General features: G+C 36.4%; 1 protein-coding gene across 1 annotated transcript in view; it reads left to right on the plus strand.

Moving 5' to 3' along the window:
• Window positions 1–14,634, plus strand: part of LOC112617288 (A disintegrin and metalloproteinase with thrombospondin motifs 20-like) — a 204,921-nt gene that overhangs the window by 83,081 nt on the left and 107,206 nt on the right. Inside the window, exons 10-14 of the mRNA XM_025374034.1 lie at window positions 1,246–1,387; window positions 2,988–3,092; window positions 11,822–11,967; window positions 13,192–13,373; window positions 13,478–13,614. Coding sequence (XP_025229819.1) covers window positions 1,246–1,387; window positions 2,988–3,092; window positions 11,822–11,967; window positions 13,192–13,373; window positions 13,478–13,614 — 712 coding nt within the window. The remainder of the gene's footprint in view (window positions 1–1,245; window positions 1,388–2,987; window positions 3,093–11,821; window positions 11,968–13,191; window positions 13,374–13,477; window positions 13,615–14,634) is intronic.

Consider the following 14,634-nt stretch of genomic DNA (forward strand, 5'->3'; position numbering starts at 1 on the left):
TGGGCGTGGGACCCCCCACCCCCGGCCAGGTTTGGGATATAATCTCCTGGTGTGCCCGTTTGCTTAAAGCGCAGTATTGGGGTGGGAGTTACCTGATTTTCCAGGTGTTGTGTGTCTCAGTTCCCCTGGCTAGGAAAAGGGATTCCCTTCCCCCTTGCGCTTCCCAGGTGAGGCGATGCCTTGCCCTGCTTCAGCTCTCACTGGTCGGCTGCAGCAGTTGACTAGTAAGATGAACCCAGTACCTCAGTTGAAAATGCAGAAATCACCGGTCATCTGTGTCGGTCGCGCTGGGAGTTGGAGACTGGAGCTGTTCCTATTAGGCCATCTTGCTCCGCCCCCCAGGAAATTTTTAAGGTTACATGTTCATTTAATTGGAAAATTTATATTTTTCCTTTAGCCAGTAAAATTTTTCAAAAAAAGATTTATTTTAATTATTACAGTGGGACAAATTGTTGCTCTTAGCCCAATTGGAATAGCTGTATATTTCCACAGAGTTTTCTGCATACTGGACATTGCGTGGTAAATTAGGAGTAATATATATGTTTCTCATGCTTTTTCCTAAGTCATTCAAACCTATCATGTATTCTGATAGCATGCTAAAAATATATTACCACTGTCAATTTACAGATGAGGAGACTGTGGTTCAGGGAGATAGGGAGATTAAAAAATTTGTCCATGGCCATGCATCTTGGGAATTGATGGAACCAAAATATAAGCTCCCAAAACCAGTGATCGATTCTGCTATATTCCCTCCTCGAAAGACCTCTTGAGGTGGAGACAGCATACAACTTTTTGAAGCTTCTTTGTTGTTGTTTAGGACTAGGAATATACTTTCTCAAGTGATTTTAAAACTTGTTTTTCCAACATTTTAACAGTTAGTCATTACACTTGAGGCATTACTATTGCATAGCAAAGTAGACCAAAAGTGTGATATGGATGTATGTTTCATAAATAATGTTCTGATGAATTTCTGTTTATTGCTTATTATTTTTTAAAATTGCCACCTTCAAGGTGGTTGTGGGGATCAAGTGCAAACATGCATATTAAAGGTCCTTTGTAAGCTGTGAGGTCATCCTTATGTGTAGGAACATTGCTATACTGATAGTGATGTGAGTTGGTTTTTTAAGTTATGAATAAATACTGATATTCTCTTTGAAAGTAAAGAACTACAGAAAATGTGATAAAGAATCATACTGGAATGCATCCATTGTATTCGTAATGTTGTATTTTCTGTCATTGGTACAGTACTGGCTACGGGGAATGTCTTCTTGACAAACCAGATGAAGAAATATATAATCTGCCTTCAGAACTTCCTGGATCACGATATGATGGAAACAAGCAGTGTGAACTTGCGTTTGGTCCTGGGTCACAAATGTGTCCCCATATAGTAAGAAAAGATAATTCCTTTATTTTGTTTGAAAACTACCATAAAGTTATGCTTAGAATATATTTCAAAATGTGTTTATTCTCTTGAACTAAATATAGCTTTTAAGTCTGATAATTTAGTATTCGTCAAAAAGAGGTTTAAAAAAGGAAAATTAAAACTTATTGACTACTTATTATGTGTCAGGTACTGTTTGGGGTACTTAAAACTTATCTTTGTTAACTCTCACAAATCCCTATGCAGTATTCTCATTTAGAAAATAGGGAAGTTATATAATTTGAAAATTAAAAGCATTGAAATATTAATTTTCAAATGATATTATTTCGAGTTGAAGGAGAAAATATAGGTGTTTTGAATCTGAATTGTTTTAAAGGCACCAGGAATCTAACTAATAGAGTGCATTTTCCTTTACATATATTTGAATCCAAAAGAATTAAATTTGGAGCATATTGTTTAGTTTTCATTGAGCTATTATTTTATAATATTTTGAGGATTTTTCATAGACGAGATACTTTTTTCATTGAAATAGTTGATCCTAACACTTTTATTGGATCTATAATTATGATTTTCTTTTATATGGGTGTAAATTTAGGATTTAGTTTAGAATAAATGTCACTGCTTTTGTGAATCCATGCTTTACTTTTCCATGTAGAGTACTCATTCAGTTTTCCTTATTCCCTATATATTTTTGCCTAATTGCTTCCCTACCTACTAGGTTGTGAGGATCATTGGACCACGAATGGTCCAATGACTTACTCAGTCATTAAAATAAATATCTATGTCTATTCCGAGAGTCCAGTTTAGGATTTGTCACACAGTACATGCCACAAAATAAATGCTTATTGAATGTTGAATGAATGGATTAATTAGAGAATGCAGGACAGGCAAAGCTCATTTCACATAGTGACTATTCTTCCTAAAACCTTAAATTTCAATAAGCCTTTAAACATTCACGGTGACGTGGGGAAGATTTACCTTAAAATATCATTATAAAAGATACATTTCTTTCCAATCTGATTTAGACACTAAATAAATTTTGAATTTAAATTCAAAAAAAGAAATGAATCATATTGGGTATAGCTCATATGACCCTCTGTGGACTTTTGTTTCTTTCGAAAACTTCAGAGCCCTTTGTTCAAATGTTGAAAGTATGCATTATATTCACAAAATAGGAAACTTCAGTATACATTATACATTATTTCAATGCAGATTATTCATACATTCTACCATTGTATCGAAAGCGGCTTCTGGCAACTTCTTATGAATAACATTTAACAATAAAAAGTTCTTTAGAAAAATATCTTGCAAAGAGAGAAAACTATCTCAAATAATTTTGAAAATTTCCACTCCAATTTATAACTCCTATTCTATGTATGAATAAAGTTTTTTAAAAAAATGTTTTAAAGAAAATGTCACAATTTTATGTATTTAGAAGAAAATTAATGACTAGAACTTACTTAGTAAAAAAATTTGCTGATTAGTTTCAGCTTCTACCATAGAACCAGGAAATAGATCAATTTATAAACCAACGTGTAGTACTGAATTGAACCAGTGTTGTAGTGTTATCCTTACACTGGCTTGCCTGCCTTTTGTTACTCAGGAGAATATATGCATGCATCTGTGGTGCACAAGTGCAGAAAAGCTTCACAAAGGCTGTTTCACTCAACATGTGCCACCAGCAGATGGAACAGACTGTGGTCCTGGAATGGTAGGTTTTCTTGAAGGGTGAGTCTTGTATAAAGATATTATCCAAGGATGTGATTGCTCTGCATTTTCACACCCTCTTTGTTATTTGCTGTCAACTTTTCTTCAGCTAGTTGAATTATTATTGCCATGTTTGATATAGTACATTGTCAACTGAATTAAATTTTTAATTGTACCCTATTTCTAAGCTATGGCAGATGAATATTAAAGTTTTATATAGTTAGCATATAAATAATTACATGGATATATAGTTATCTATGTATATTATAGCATTGTTATTAAAATTGAGGACAGATATAACAGCCCTAATATTTTGGCAAATTCTACAAATTCAGGGATGTTTCCATTTCATGTTTTCTCCCTTGAAACTCAGTTAATACAATTGAAAGTTTTAAGTGGCTTCTTTAGACCTTATTGTTTCTAAGTGTATCAAGATACATTATACTGCTAAAATCAACCACCTACTGTGCTGCGTCTTTATTATTCCAACAGTCATGAACTTATTTAAAACTGTAAACATGATGTTGAATGATAACGCTTACCATGATAATGAAGTGTCTTGTGAGAGGATGAAGTCAGAGTGTACTTTGTGCTCCAGGACCTCAGTGGCCAGTGTTGAGTACATTAAGTATTTAGTCTGTCAGCATCTCTGAGCTCCCTCAGTGTAAAAGGAACACTTCTTTGGCAATGGATTGGCTAATTCTGCCTCTTTGTTATCTTCACATTAGCCAAAAAAGATAAACTTCTTAAAAATAAGGTCAGTTCAGTAGCTGAACTTGTGCCTTTACCACCTCTTGCTTCATTGAAATATTTATACTAGCTATTGCTTTTCTCTTGAGTCACTTGCATCAAAAGGTGTGTGTTTCCTATGAATATTGCTCACCTCACAAATTAATTGGTTACTAATATTTTATTTGGAACTTCAAGTTTTGTAGCAGCTGAAGTACTCATTGAAATAGTCTAACACACTAATAACCTTTTTGCAATTTTAGGATGAATGTTCTAGTGGGCTTTTTCAGTTCAGCTGGCTTTGAATTTTAAAATTTGATCTTTATATAACATTTCTATTTGTTGGGTAAGAATTATTTAAAGGACTTTACTTTTTTCTCAGTTCCTGTGACTAGTATTAGTAGATAGCTTTTTGAGTAAAAGGTGGCATTTATGAGAGTAACTACCTGAGGCTGAGCAGAGGAAAAAAAATCTTTTCGAAGTATGAATGCTGGGCTGCTGATATTGGCAAATTTGAAGATGTTCACCTGATTAAAATCCAGGACTGGCACCTTCCTCTGTTCCTCAGCAACTTTTCAAGTTACTGTATGCCATGAACCTTCAGGATTGATTGCCTGTGGCAAAAGTAGTAATTGATATATTTACAAATATTAAGAGATATACTATTTATAGCTAATTTATTAATATTCTAAATCCAGTTAGGGCATAAACATGATTTTTTGAAATTGAGGTATATGTAAGTATAATGCATAGATCTTAGGTATACAATTTGATGAATTTTAACAAATGTAGATGCACATATAGCCAACATCCCAATAAAAATTTCTATCACTTTAAAAAGTTCAGTTGTGGCTGGGTGCGGTGACTCAGGCCTGTAATCCCAGCACTTTGGGAGACCAAGGCAGGCAGATCACCTGAGATCAAGAGTTCAAGACCAACCGGGCCAACATGGCGAAACCCTGTCTCTATAAAAAATACAAAAATTAGCCAGACATGATGGCAGGCAGCTACCTGTAATCCCAGCTACTCAGGAGACTGATTCAGGAGAATCGCTTGTACCTGGGAGGCGGAGGTTGCAGTGAGCCAAGATCACGCCATTGCACTACTAGGGGACAAGAGTGAGACTTCCTCTCAAAAAATAAATAAATAAATAAACCAACAACAACAAAAATTCAGTTGTGCCTCTTTCGAGACAACTTTCCTTCCTTCCAGAGAAAACTCCTTTTCTGATTTTTATTTCCAGAGATTCGTTTTTTCTTGTTCTTGTCAAAAAAGAGCGTCCTCTTTTTTGAAGGAGTGGAATGGAACAGGCGTCTTTTGTTCAACATATTTTTAAACTTCATCCATATTATCGTGTGCATTAGCAGTTCATTCCTTTATACCACAATATAATTCAGCTATACAGATGTACTGTAATTTATCAATTTTCCTGTCAATAGATATTGAATCATTTCTGGTGTTTGATTATTATGAATAAAACTGCCATGAACGTCCCTATACAAGTCTTCTTGTAGCCATATGTTTGTTCTTCTCTTGGCATCGAATTGCTGGATGATAGGGTAAGTGTATGTTTAACATCATAAGAAAGTGCCAAACAATTTTCTGAAGTATGTGCACCACTTTAGACTCCCCCCAGCAATGGAAGAAAGTTCCAATTACTCTGTATTTCTTGCCGACTTTTGATACTGTTAGTCTTTTAAAAATATTTGGCCATTCTACTAGGTATAAAATGGAATCTCATTGTGGTTTTAACTTGTATTTCCATGATTATTATCAACCTGGTGCATTTTTTCATGTGCTTATTAGCCATTTGAATATTTTCCCATTGAGATGGTAGGATAGGCATGGATTTATTGAGATTCAAGGTAAATGTGATGAAATGCTAAGATTTACTTTAGAGCCAATACAAATTAAAAGCAAAGGTGGTATTTGGGGTAGCATCATGTGGATTATAATAGATATAAATTCTCTTTTTAAAATTAATAAAACACAGTGAACCCCTATATATTTAGCTGTATTCAGTATTAAATAAACCTTTTATTGAAGGGACATTTGAAACAAATATTCTATAATTTTGCCTTAACATTCTTCTTTATTCTGTTTATCTTGTGACTATCTAATGAGTCTGTGTGCTGAACACCTTTGCTAGTAAATCAATTTGTGTGAAGACATGGTGAACCCTTCTGATAATGACTTAATTTTACTACATGGTGAATAGTATAATATTATAACATTTTCATGCTCTAGTCTCTCAAATTATTTTTTAAAAAGAGTAAGGATTACTTAAATTGTTCATGCAAGATGCTTACAAAATGCATGTGCACACAGCACATTATGATTTTTTTTTTCCACTTCTAATATGGCTTTCTTATATTGAATGACTTTCTAATGGAGAGCACAAAGCATTTTTACTGCTATAAGCTTGGCTATAGGATTCATTCAATCAGCAAAGATTTATCAAGGGCCTACTATGTCAGGCACTATTTTAGGTACACTATTCCTCATTTTCTTCTGTTGCTATAGGATACATGAGTTAACAAAACAATGTTACTGGGGGTCCTTGCTCCCAGAGCCCCCAAGATGGTGGTGGGCCACTTCCAAAATGGTGGCAGGCAGCTTCCAAGATGGTGGCAAGCCTTGTTTTCTCTGACCTGGGGTTCTTGGCCTCATGGATTCCAAGGAATGGAATCTTGGGCCTTGCGGTGAGTGTTACAGCTCTATTAGAAGCCATGAGTCATGGAAAAGAACCATGGAACCCAGTGACTAGTGTTCAGCTCGATTGGGATGAACCCAGGCACTTAGCCATGCAGGAACAATGGCAAGCCTTTAGCCCAATCAGGAGCAGCAATGGGTGTCTCACTGAATCAGGAGCACAGCAGACACTGTGTTGGATCCGGAGGGATGGAAGTCAGTGGCAGGTCTGAGAGGGCAGCAAACAGCCGTGGTAGATGGTGAGTGAAAGCTCAGCTCGAGCCATAACAAACATGGACCAGAAGACAGTGCAGCTGCAAGATTTAATAGAGTGTAAACAGAGCTCCCATACAAAGGGAGGGGACCCAAAGAGGGTAGCTGTTGCAGGCTCGAATGTCTGGGTTTATATCCGGATCATTGTCCCTCCTGCTGTGCTCTCAGGCGATAGATGATTGGCTGTTTCTTTACCTCCTGTGTTTGCCTAATTAGCATTTTAGTGAGCTCTCTTTACTACCTGATTGGTTGGGTGTGAGCTAAGTTGCAAGCCCTGTGTTTAAAGGTGGATGCAGTCACCTTCCCAGCTAGGCTTAGGGATTCTTAGTCGGCCTAGGAAATCCAGCTACTCCTGTCTCTCAACAAGATCTCTGCCCTCATGTAGCTTAAGTTCTAGAGGGAGACTAGAATATTATAAATAATTAATATAATAGTACCATCAAACTGGTTGGTGCCATGGATCAGAAAAATAGAGCAGAAAGCTGATTAGAAGTTTTATAGTAGGAGAGGGCAGATTGCAATTTAAAATATGATGGTTAGGACAGACATTATATGAAGTTACCAAATTAGCTGTCTTAAAGGAGGTGAGAAGGTTAGCTATGAGGATATCTGGGGTAAATGAATTCCCAAGAAAGGGAGTAGCTGAGCTCCTAAGTCTGGAGTGTGCCTGGAGTGTTCAAAGAAGAGCAAGGAGGACATTTTAGCTGGAGTGAAGTGAAGAGAGAAAGAGACTTATAAGGAGAAGCTGAAGGAAGATTTCGTAGGGCATTGCAGGTGTGAAAGAAAAATATCTTAGGACCCTTCAAGCTGGGAAGGTCTCAGGACAAACCTGCTTCCTATTCTATTCAAGTCATCACTTTGCTCACAGAGATAGATGGATATTCTGATTGCCTCCTTTGGAAATACTTATAAGAAACCCAAAAGAATGCAACCATCTGTCTCTCACTTACCTGTGACCTAGAAGTCCCCAGTGGGGGGTGGGGAGGAGCTTGCTTTGAGCTGTCTCCGCCTTTTTGGAGAGAACTAGTGTACTTCTTATGTATTGACTGATGTCTCACGTCTCCCTAAAATGTGTAAAAACAAGCTGTGCCCTGACCACCTTTGGTGCATGTCGTCAGGACTTCCTGAGGCTATGTCATGGGCATGTCCTCAACTTTGGCAAAATAGACTTTCTAAATTAACTGAGACCGTCTTAAATTTTTGGTGTTCACACAGGCCATTGTGAGAACTGCATATTTACTCAAAGTAAAATAATGAAGGATTTGAATGGATTCATACCTGATTTGACTTAGTTTAAAAAGAGATCATTCTAGCAACTGTGTTAAGGCTAACCTATCAGGCACAAGAGTGGAAACAGACATCTACTTAGCTATTTCAGTGATAGAAGTAAGGGATGCTAGTGCTCAAATCAGAGTGATGGTAGTGAGATAATGAAAGGTCAATTTTTGATACATTTTAAAAGGAAGTAGAACATTTATTCTAGCTAATGTATCAGATGTGGAGTGTTCGAAGAAGAAGAGAAATGATGACTAGGCTTTTGGCTGAACAACTTAGATCAACTCAGTAAAAGTGGGTTTTGAGTTGGGAGGGCAGGAATTCTCTTTTGGATATGCTGTGCTTGAAATGTCTGTTAGACATTCCAGTAAATAGTCATAAGTAAGTAGGCATATATATGAGTCTGGAGTTTAGGAGAGAGATCTGGACTAGAAGTAACTGTTAATAGTAAAGAATTAAAAAACCAAGATATGAGCCCGGAGAGACATTCCAACATTAAGTTGTCACAAAGAAGAAGATAATTTAAGAGAGAGATCTGGACTAGAAGTGACTGTTAACAGAAAAGAATAAAAAAACTGAAATGTGAGCCTGGAGAAACATTCCAACACTAAGTTGTCACACAAAAAAGAAGAAACAACAGAAGAAAATGAGAACAATTAATTATGAAGAAAGGAAGAAAACCAAGAGCCCTGGAAATGAAGAGAAAAAAAGTATGTCAAAGAAGAAAAGTGATTAGTTGTGCACGTATTGCTGATAAGGAAGACAGAGAATGAGAACTGGCCATTAGTGTCCTACACATTGTTAAATATAGTGAACCCCAAGTTTCTCTTCAAAGAATCAGTATGTCAGTATGTTCAGCTCTCTTATTCGTTGAATCTCCATTTTAAAGTTTAACTTCCTGGCTCTCTTTGCCTCCTTGCCTCTAGTTTCAGTAAAGAACTTTCCTGCCATTCCTAAACAGTAGTTCACATCTGTTCTCTTGGTCACCGGTTCTGACCTAAGTCATCTTTAGTTACCTGTTCCTAACCATCCTTCTTGCCAAACTACTCACCCTGCCATTCCGGCTCATACTCCTGCTCTTTTTAAAATAGCCAGTCGGAATTAGCTTAGACTGTGCAGTCCAACCCTAGCCAGTAGGGGAAGGACACAGCAGTAGGGGTTCTCTGTGTCAGGAGTAAGAACTCCTGCCCCTGCCCTGTCCAGATGTGCTCTTGCCATTGTTCCATCTGCGAGGAGCACCGTTTTTGCAGAAAGGAAAATTTGCCTTGCTGAGAAAATTGTTTGAGTGATATTTCTTTGCAGCACCAGGGAACAAGCATTTTGCATTTCTAGCAATTTGAGCAGATTCATGGAGGAATAGGATATAAAAACCTGGCTGGGGCGGGGTTATGAGAGAATAAACAAGGAGTTAAAGAATGAACATGGCCGGCTCTTTCAAGGAGAAGCAGGGCAGTAACTGGTAAGGGCAGTGAGATATAAGAAAGATTTTGTTGTTGCTATTGTTTTCTGAAAGTGAGAGAAATAAGAGCTGCGTTTGTGTGTTAATGAGAATAATCTAGGGAACTACTTTGCAAATTATCTGTAGTAACAGATTGTCTTCGTTCTTTTCTAAAATTTCTGATTATAAATTGATACTTTTGTACAAAGTAATAAAAATTATTGACTAGGAAAATAAAATGGAAAAAACATTCAAAATATAAGCCAAATTTTTCTATGGGAAACAGCCATTCCTCACAAAATTAGTAATTGAATTATCATATGATTTAGCTATTCTACTTCTGGATATATACCCAAATATTTGAAAGCAAGATCTCAAAGAGATATTTGTGCACTCATGCTCATAGCAGCATTATTCACAATATCTAAAGGTGAAAGCAGGGGTTTAAGACCATCCTGGCCAACATGGCAAAACCCTGTCTCTACTAAAAGTACAAAAATTAGCTGGGTGTGGTGGTGTGCACCTGTACTCCCAGCTACTCGGGAGGCTGAGGTAGGAGAATCACATGAACGTGGGAGGTGGAGGTTGCAGTAAGCTGTGATCATGCCACTGCACTTCAACCTGGGTGACAGAGAGGGACTCTATCTCAAAAAAAAAAAAAAAAAAAAAAAAGATGAAAGCAACCCAATGCCCATTGATGGATAAAAGGATAAATAAAATAAAATGTGGTAAATGCATATGCTATGGTTTGAATGTTTGCCCCCTCCCAAACTCATATTGAAATTTAATTGCCCATGTAACAGTATTGGGAGATGGGGCCTGTTTGATAATACTAGGGCATAAAGGCTCTTCCTTCCTGGGTGGGTTTAGTGCCTCATAAAAGAGCCTTCAGGAGTGAACTGTCTCGGTCCTTCTGCATTGTGCCCTGTGAGGATCCAGCATTCTCTCCTTCCAGAGGATGCAATGTGCAAGGTGCTATCTTGGAAGAAGAGAATGGCCTCATCAGACGCCAAACCTGCCTGTACCTTGACCTTAGATTTCCCAGATCTCAGACCTGTGGGAAATGAATTTCTGTTATTTATAAATTATCCAATCTTGGGTATTCTTATATAGCATCACAAAATGGACTGAGACAACATACAATGGAATATTATTCATTTTTAAAAATGAAGTTCTGACACATGGATGAAGCTTGGGCATATTATGCTAAGTGAAATAAGCCAGTCACATGAAGACTAGGATTTCAATTATATGAAGTATCTGGAGTAGTCAAATTCATAGAAACAGAAAGTAAAATGGTGGTTACCAGGAGGTAGCAGGGAGGACAAAATGGGAGTTATCGCTTAATGAGCATAGCACTTCAGTTTTACAAGATGGAAAAATTCTGGAGATTGGTTGCATGACAATGAATATACACAACACTATTGAACTATATACTTAAACATGGCTAAGATGGTAAATTTTATGTTATGCGTGTTTTGCCGCAATTAAAAATAAACATAAGACAATTTTTAAATTATTTGCTTAGACATAAAATTTCTCTGTAAAAATCTTACAAAAATTTCGAAATGCTTACTCTCAAGTTGTGTTATCTTCTCTCAGTCTGGTAACTAATTCATAGACTGGCATGAGTGCATGGTCATACTTGATTAGCTGTCACTGAAATGATGATGTAGAAGAGACAAGAGAATTGCTGGAGTGATGTTTGGTGTAGTGAGAAGGGATGGGATTAAGTGCACAAGCAGAGGGGTTGACTGTCTGGGACAGGGAATTTTCCATGTGTGCTAACAGGTAGCAAGTCTGAATGGATGAGTGCAGATGCTGTTGAATGAGTAGAACAGGTGGTGAGAGACTGTGGGTAGATTCTTCTGTAAGTTTCCATTTTCTTGATGAAAGTAAAGAAACAAGGTTGTCATCTGAGACTTCAGATATGATAAAGTAGAAAGCTTTTTATGAGTGGAAGAGTGAATAGATACTTTGAGTAAAAAAATGGAAGGATGGAAATATACCATATTAACCTAGTATTTGGCTCTTCTATTCAAAAAATACCCCCCATATTCCATTTTACTATTTAATTTTTCCTTCCTCCCCAGTGACACTAAATCTTAAAGCCAAGAGAAATATTACACTCCTTTTGTATTCCACAGATCTTACTCAGTAGGTAGGAAATATTCATAAAATGGTTTCAAATGTAATCTGAATTAATAACAACTTGCTTCAAATTGTTTAGTTTGTTCTTCTATTGATCTTTATGCTGCTATTACAATTTTTGTGATGTTCTACTTAGAGGCACACATCATTTCTTTTTGTGCTTATTATTTTTATAGCATTGCCGCCGTGGGCTATGTGTAAACAAAGAAATGGAAACACGTCCTGTAAATGGTGAATGGGGACCATGGGAACCTTACAGTTCTTGTTCAAGAACATGTGGAGGTGGAATCGAAAGCTCAACCAGGCACTGTAATCGTCCTGAGTATGTCTTTTTTATGTCACTATAAATTAAGATTATCTCAAGGCACCAGAAAGTAAACATCAGTTTCACTCACTTCTAAAACTGGAGGTCAGTCCGTAAGTTTCTGAGATTCAGAAAACTTCTGGAACACTTTAAGTCATATTGATTTATATTTTGGTAGATTCAGACATTAAAAAAAAAACCCTAAATAGATTAAATTTTATAAACTGAACTGAGATCCATTTTCTTCATTTTTTGTTTTGTTTTTTAATTTAGTATAAATTTTGAGACATACTTTTAAGTGTGAATGACAGTTATATAATGGCATTTTCACATTTACCGTATGCCTAGTGAAACATCCTGGCTCCTTTCATGTATGTGTTGGATCTTCTGGACAGCATATATAGTTTGGTTACCGATTTTTTTACTGTTTTGTGCAATGTGACATGTGATATTTTCCTTTCTCTGCTTCTTGTGTTATAGATGCATCATTGTCTTTAGCTGAATAAGTACTAAAGCATATATCCCCCTCATCAAACTATTTAAAAGAGCTTACATATTGCATTAAGATTTTAAATTAATGTTTCTGTTGTATACATGATATAGAAGTTGGTAAGCAATATGATACTCTTTACTTAAAGTATTATTAATAAGCATTTTTAATGCACAAATGTGACTTACTCTGAATAAAATCTTGGTTCATTTAAGTTTTAGGATAAATTATACTAGAAGTCTTTATATTCCAAAAATTCTGCAAAAAAATTTATTTTCTGGCATAAGCCAAAATAACATGGATGTAGATTGATACCATAAAACTCCTTAAATTGAGTGATAAATAAGATATACATGACAAAGATGTGTATGTATTTTCTTGTTATTTAACAAGGCCTCTGCCTTTGTTACTGTCTTTGGCTCACTACATGTCTTTTATTCTTTCCAGAAAATGAGCAAACCCTTTTTTGGAAGTTTAAGAACAAACTTCCATTGCTGGTTTCATGCTAGTTAACCTAGTCAAGAATAAGATATCATTTCTGCCCTCTAGGCTCACTGTCCACGCTAAGGTGGATATTTTAGTGGTTCATTATCCATAGAATTGCTTAAAACTCATGTTACATACTTCTGTTAAAAAAGTGTTAGTGGGACTTCATTGGTTTTCTAGATCCTAGAAAAGATTGGAACTTTTAGAAGTAAGTGGCACAAATAATGTTGTACTGATATGCTTTAAAATGTAATGAATTTGACTAGGCCAAGAAACGGAGGAAATTACTGTGTGGGCCGCAGGATGAAATTTCGATCATGTAATACTGATTCATGTCCAAAAGGCACACAAGACTTTCGAGAGAAGCAATGCTCTGATTTTAATGGCAAACATTTGGACATCAATGGCATTCCCTCTAATGTGAGGTGGCTTCCAAGATACAGTGGCAGTAAGTAAATTATGCTGTTTCTTTGATGTAAATTTTTCTGAGACATAAGAACACATAGCTTTATTATTATACATTTAAAAATGTGACCTTTTTCTTTTTTACAGTTCGCACAAAAGATCGTTGTAAACTCTACTGTCAGGTTGCTGGAACCAATGATTTCTACCTATTGAAGTATATGGTTGAAGATGGTACTCCTTGTGGAAATGAAACTCATGACATCTGTGTTCAAGGCCGGTGTATGGTAAGTAAACTGTAAGTTTCTGTTATATTTAAAGTGACTTTAAGAATAATGTTTTTTTTTCTATTTATATAACCAAATATTACTTTTACTATCTCAGTATGTGTTCTTATGCATTCCAACAAAGCAACCTTTGTTATCATGCTATCTATAGAAGTATAGTTAGCCTGGTTACTGGGGATTCTCTGTCATCAAAAATGCCTCAACAAAGCATTAAGTTAAATTTTCTGACTTCCTATGGTCTATTTTACTCATAATCAAAATAGAAATGAGGTCAGCTTCCTAAAAGATAGAAAATAATAGGATACAAGGATTGTAAAGTGATTTTGCTACTTTAAATGTAACCTTCTACAGTAACGTTTTCCTTACTGTTAAAACCATTGATATTCTCCCTTCCTCTTTCCAGCTCTCTGTCACTTACTTTTATGTGCATTCAACAAATATTGATTGAGTAGCTACTAGATGTCAGATACTGTTCAAGTCACCAGGATAAAAGATTGGAGCAGAGAACCCCACTTCCAAGATGGTCACAGATTTGTGGGGGAAATAGGCATGCAAACAATTACAATGTAGTGCTATGGGTCATCTGCAAGGTAGCACGGAGTTATTGAGGAAGGAGTGTCTAATTTTATGGGGAGGTGGGTAAAGGATTCAGCGAACCTTTCATGGAGCGCATGAGGCTTGTGCCAAGTATCGAAATGAGTAGGTTTTAGAAGGAGAGGAATTATGGGAGCAGAGTTGGAGTTAGGGACCAGCAGATGGTTGTCAAATGCACTTTTTTTTTCTTAACTCCTTGGAAACACATAGAAGCATTTGAAGTCAAGGGAGAGATGTGATTCAGTTTGCCTATTGGAATCTTCAAAATATTGGATTTAGAAGATTGGAGACAGGTGGTCTAGGTCAGAGCTGATGAGATACTGAGTTAAAGCACAAACATTGCAATGGCAATCTTGAGAATGGATGGCAAGTTTGAGAACTAGGCTAGTGAATGTGGTCTAAAGAATATAGTAAGTGTACTTCTAT

This window comes from Theropithecus gelada, unplaced genomic scaffold (assembly GCF_003255815.1).
Source record: "Theropithecus gelada isolate Dixy unplaced genomic scaffold, Tgel_1.0 HiC_scaffold_15989, whole genome shotgun sequence".
Classification (NCBI taxonomy): domain Eukaryota; kingdom Metazoa; phylum Chordata; class Mammalia; order Primates; family Cercopithecidae; genus Theropithecus; species Theropithecus gelada.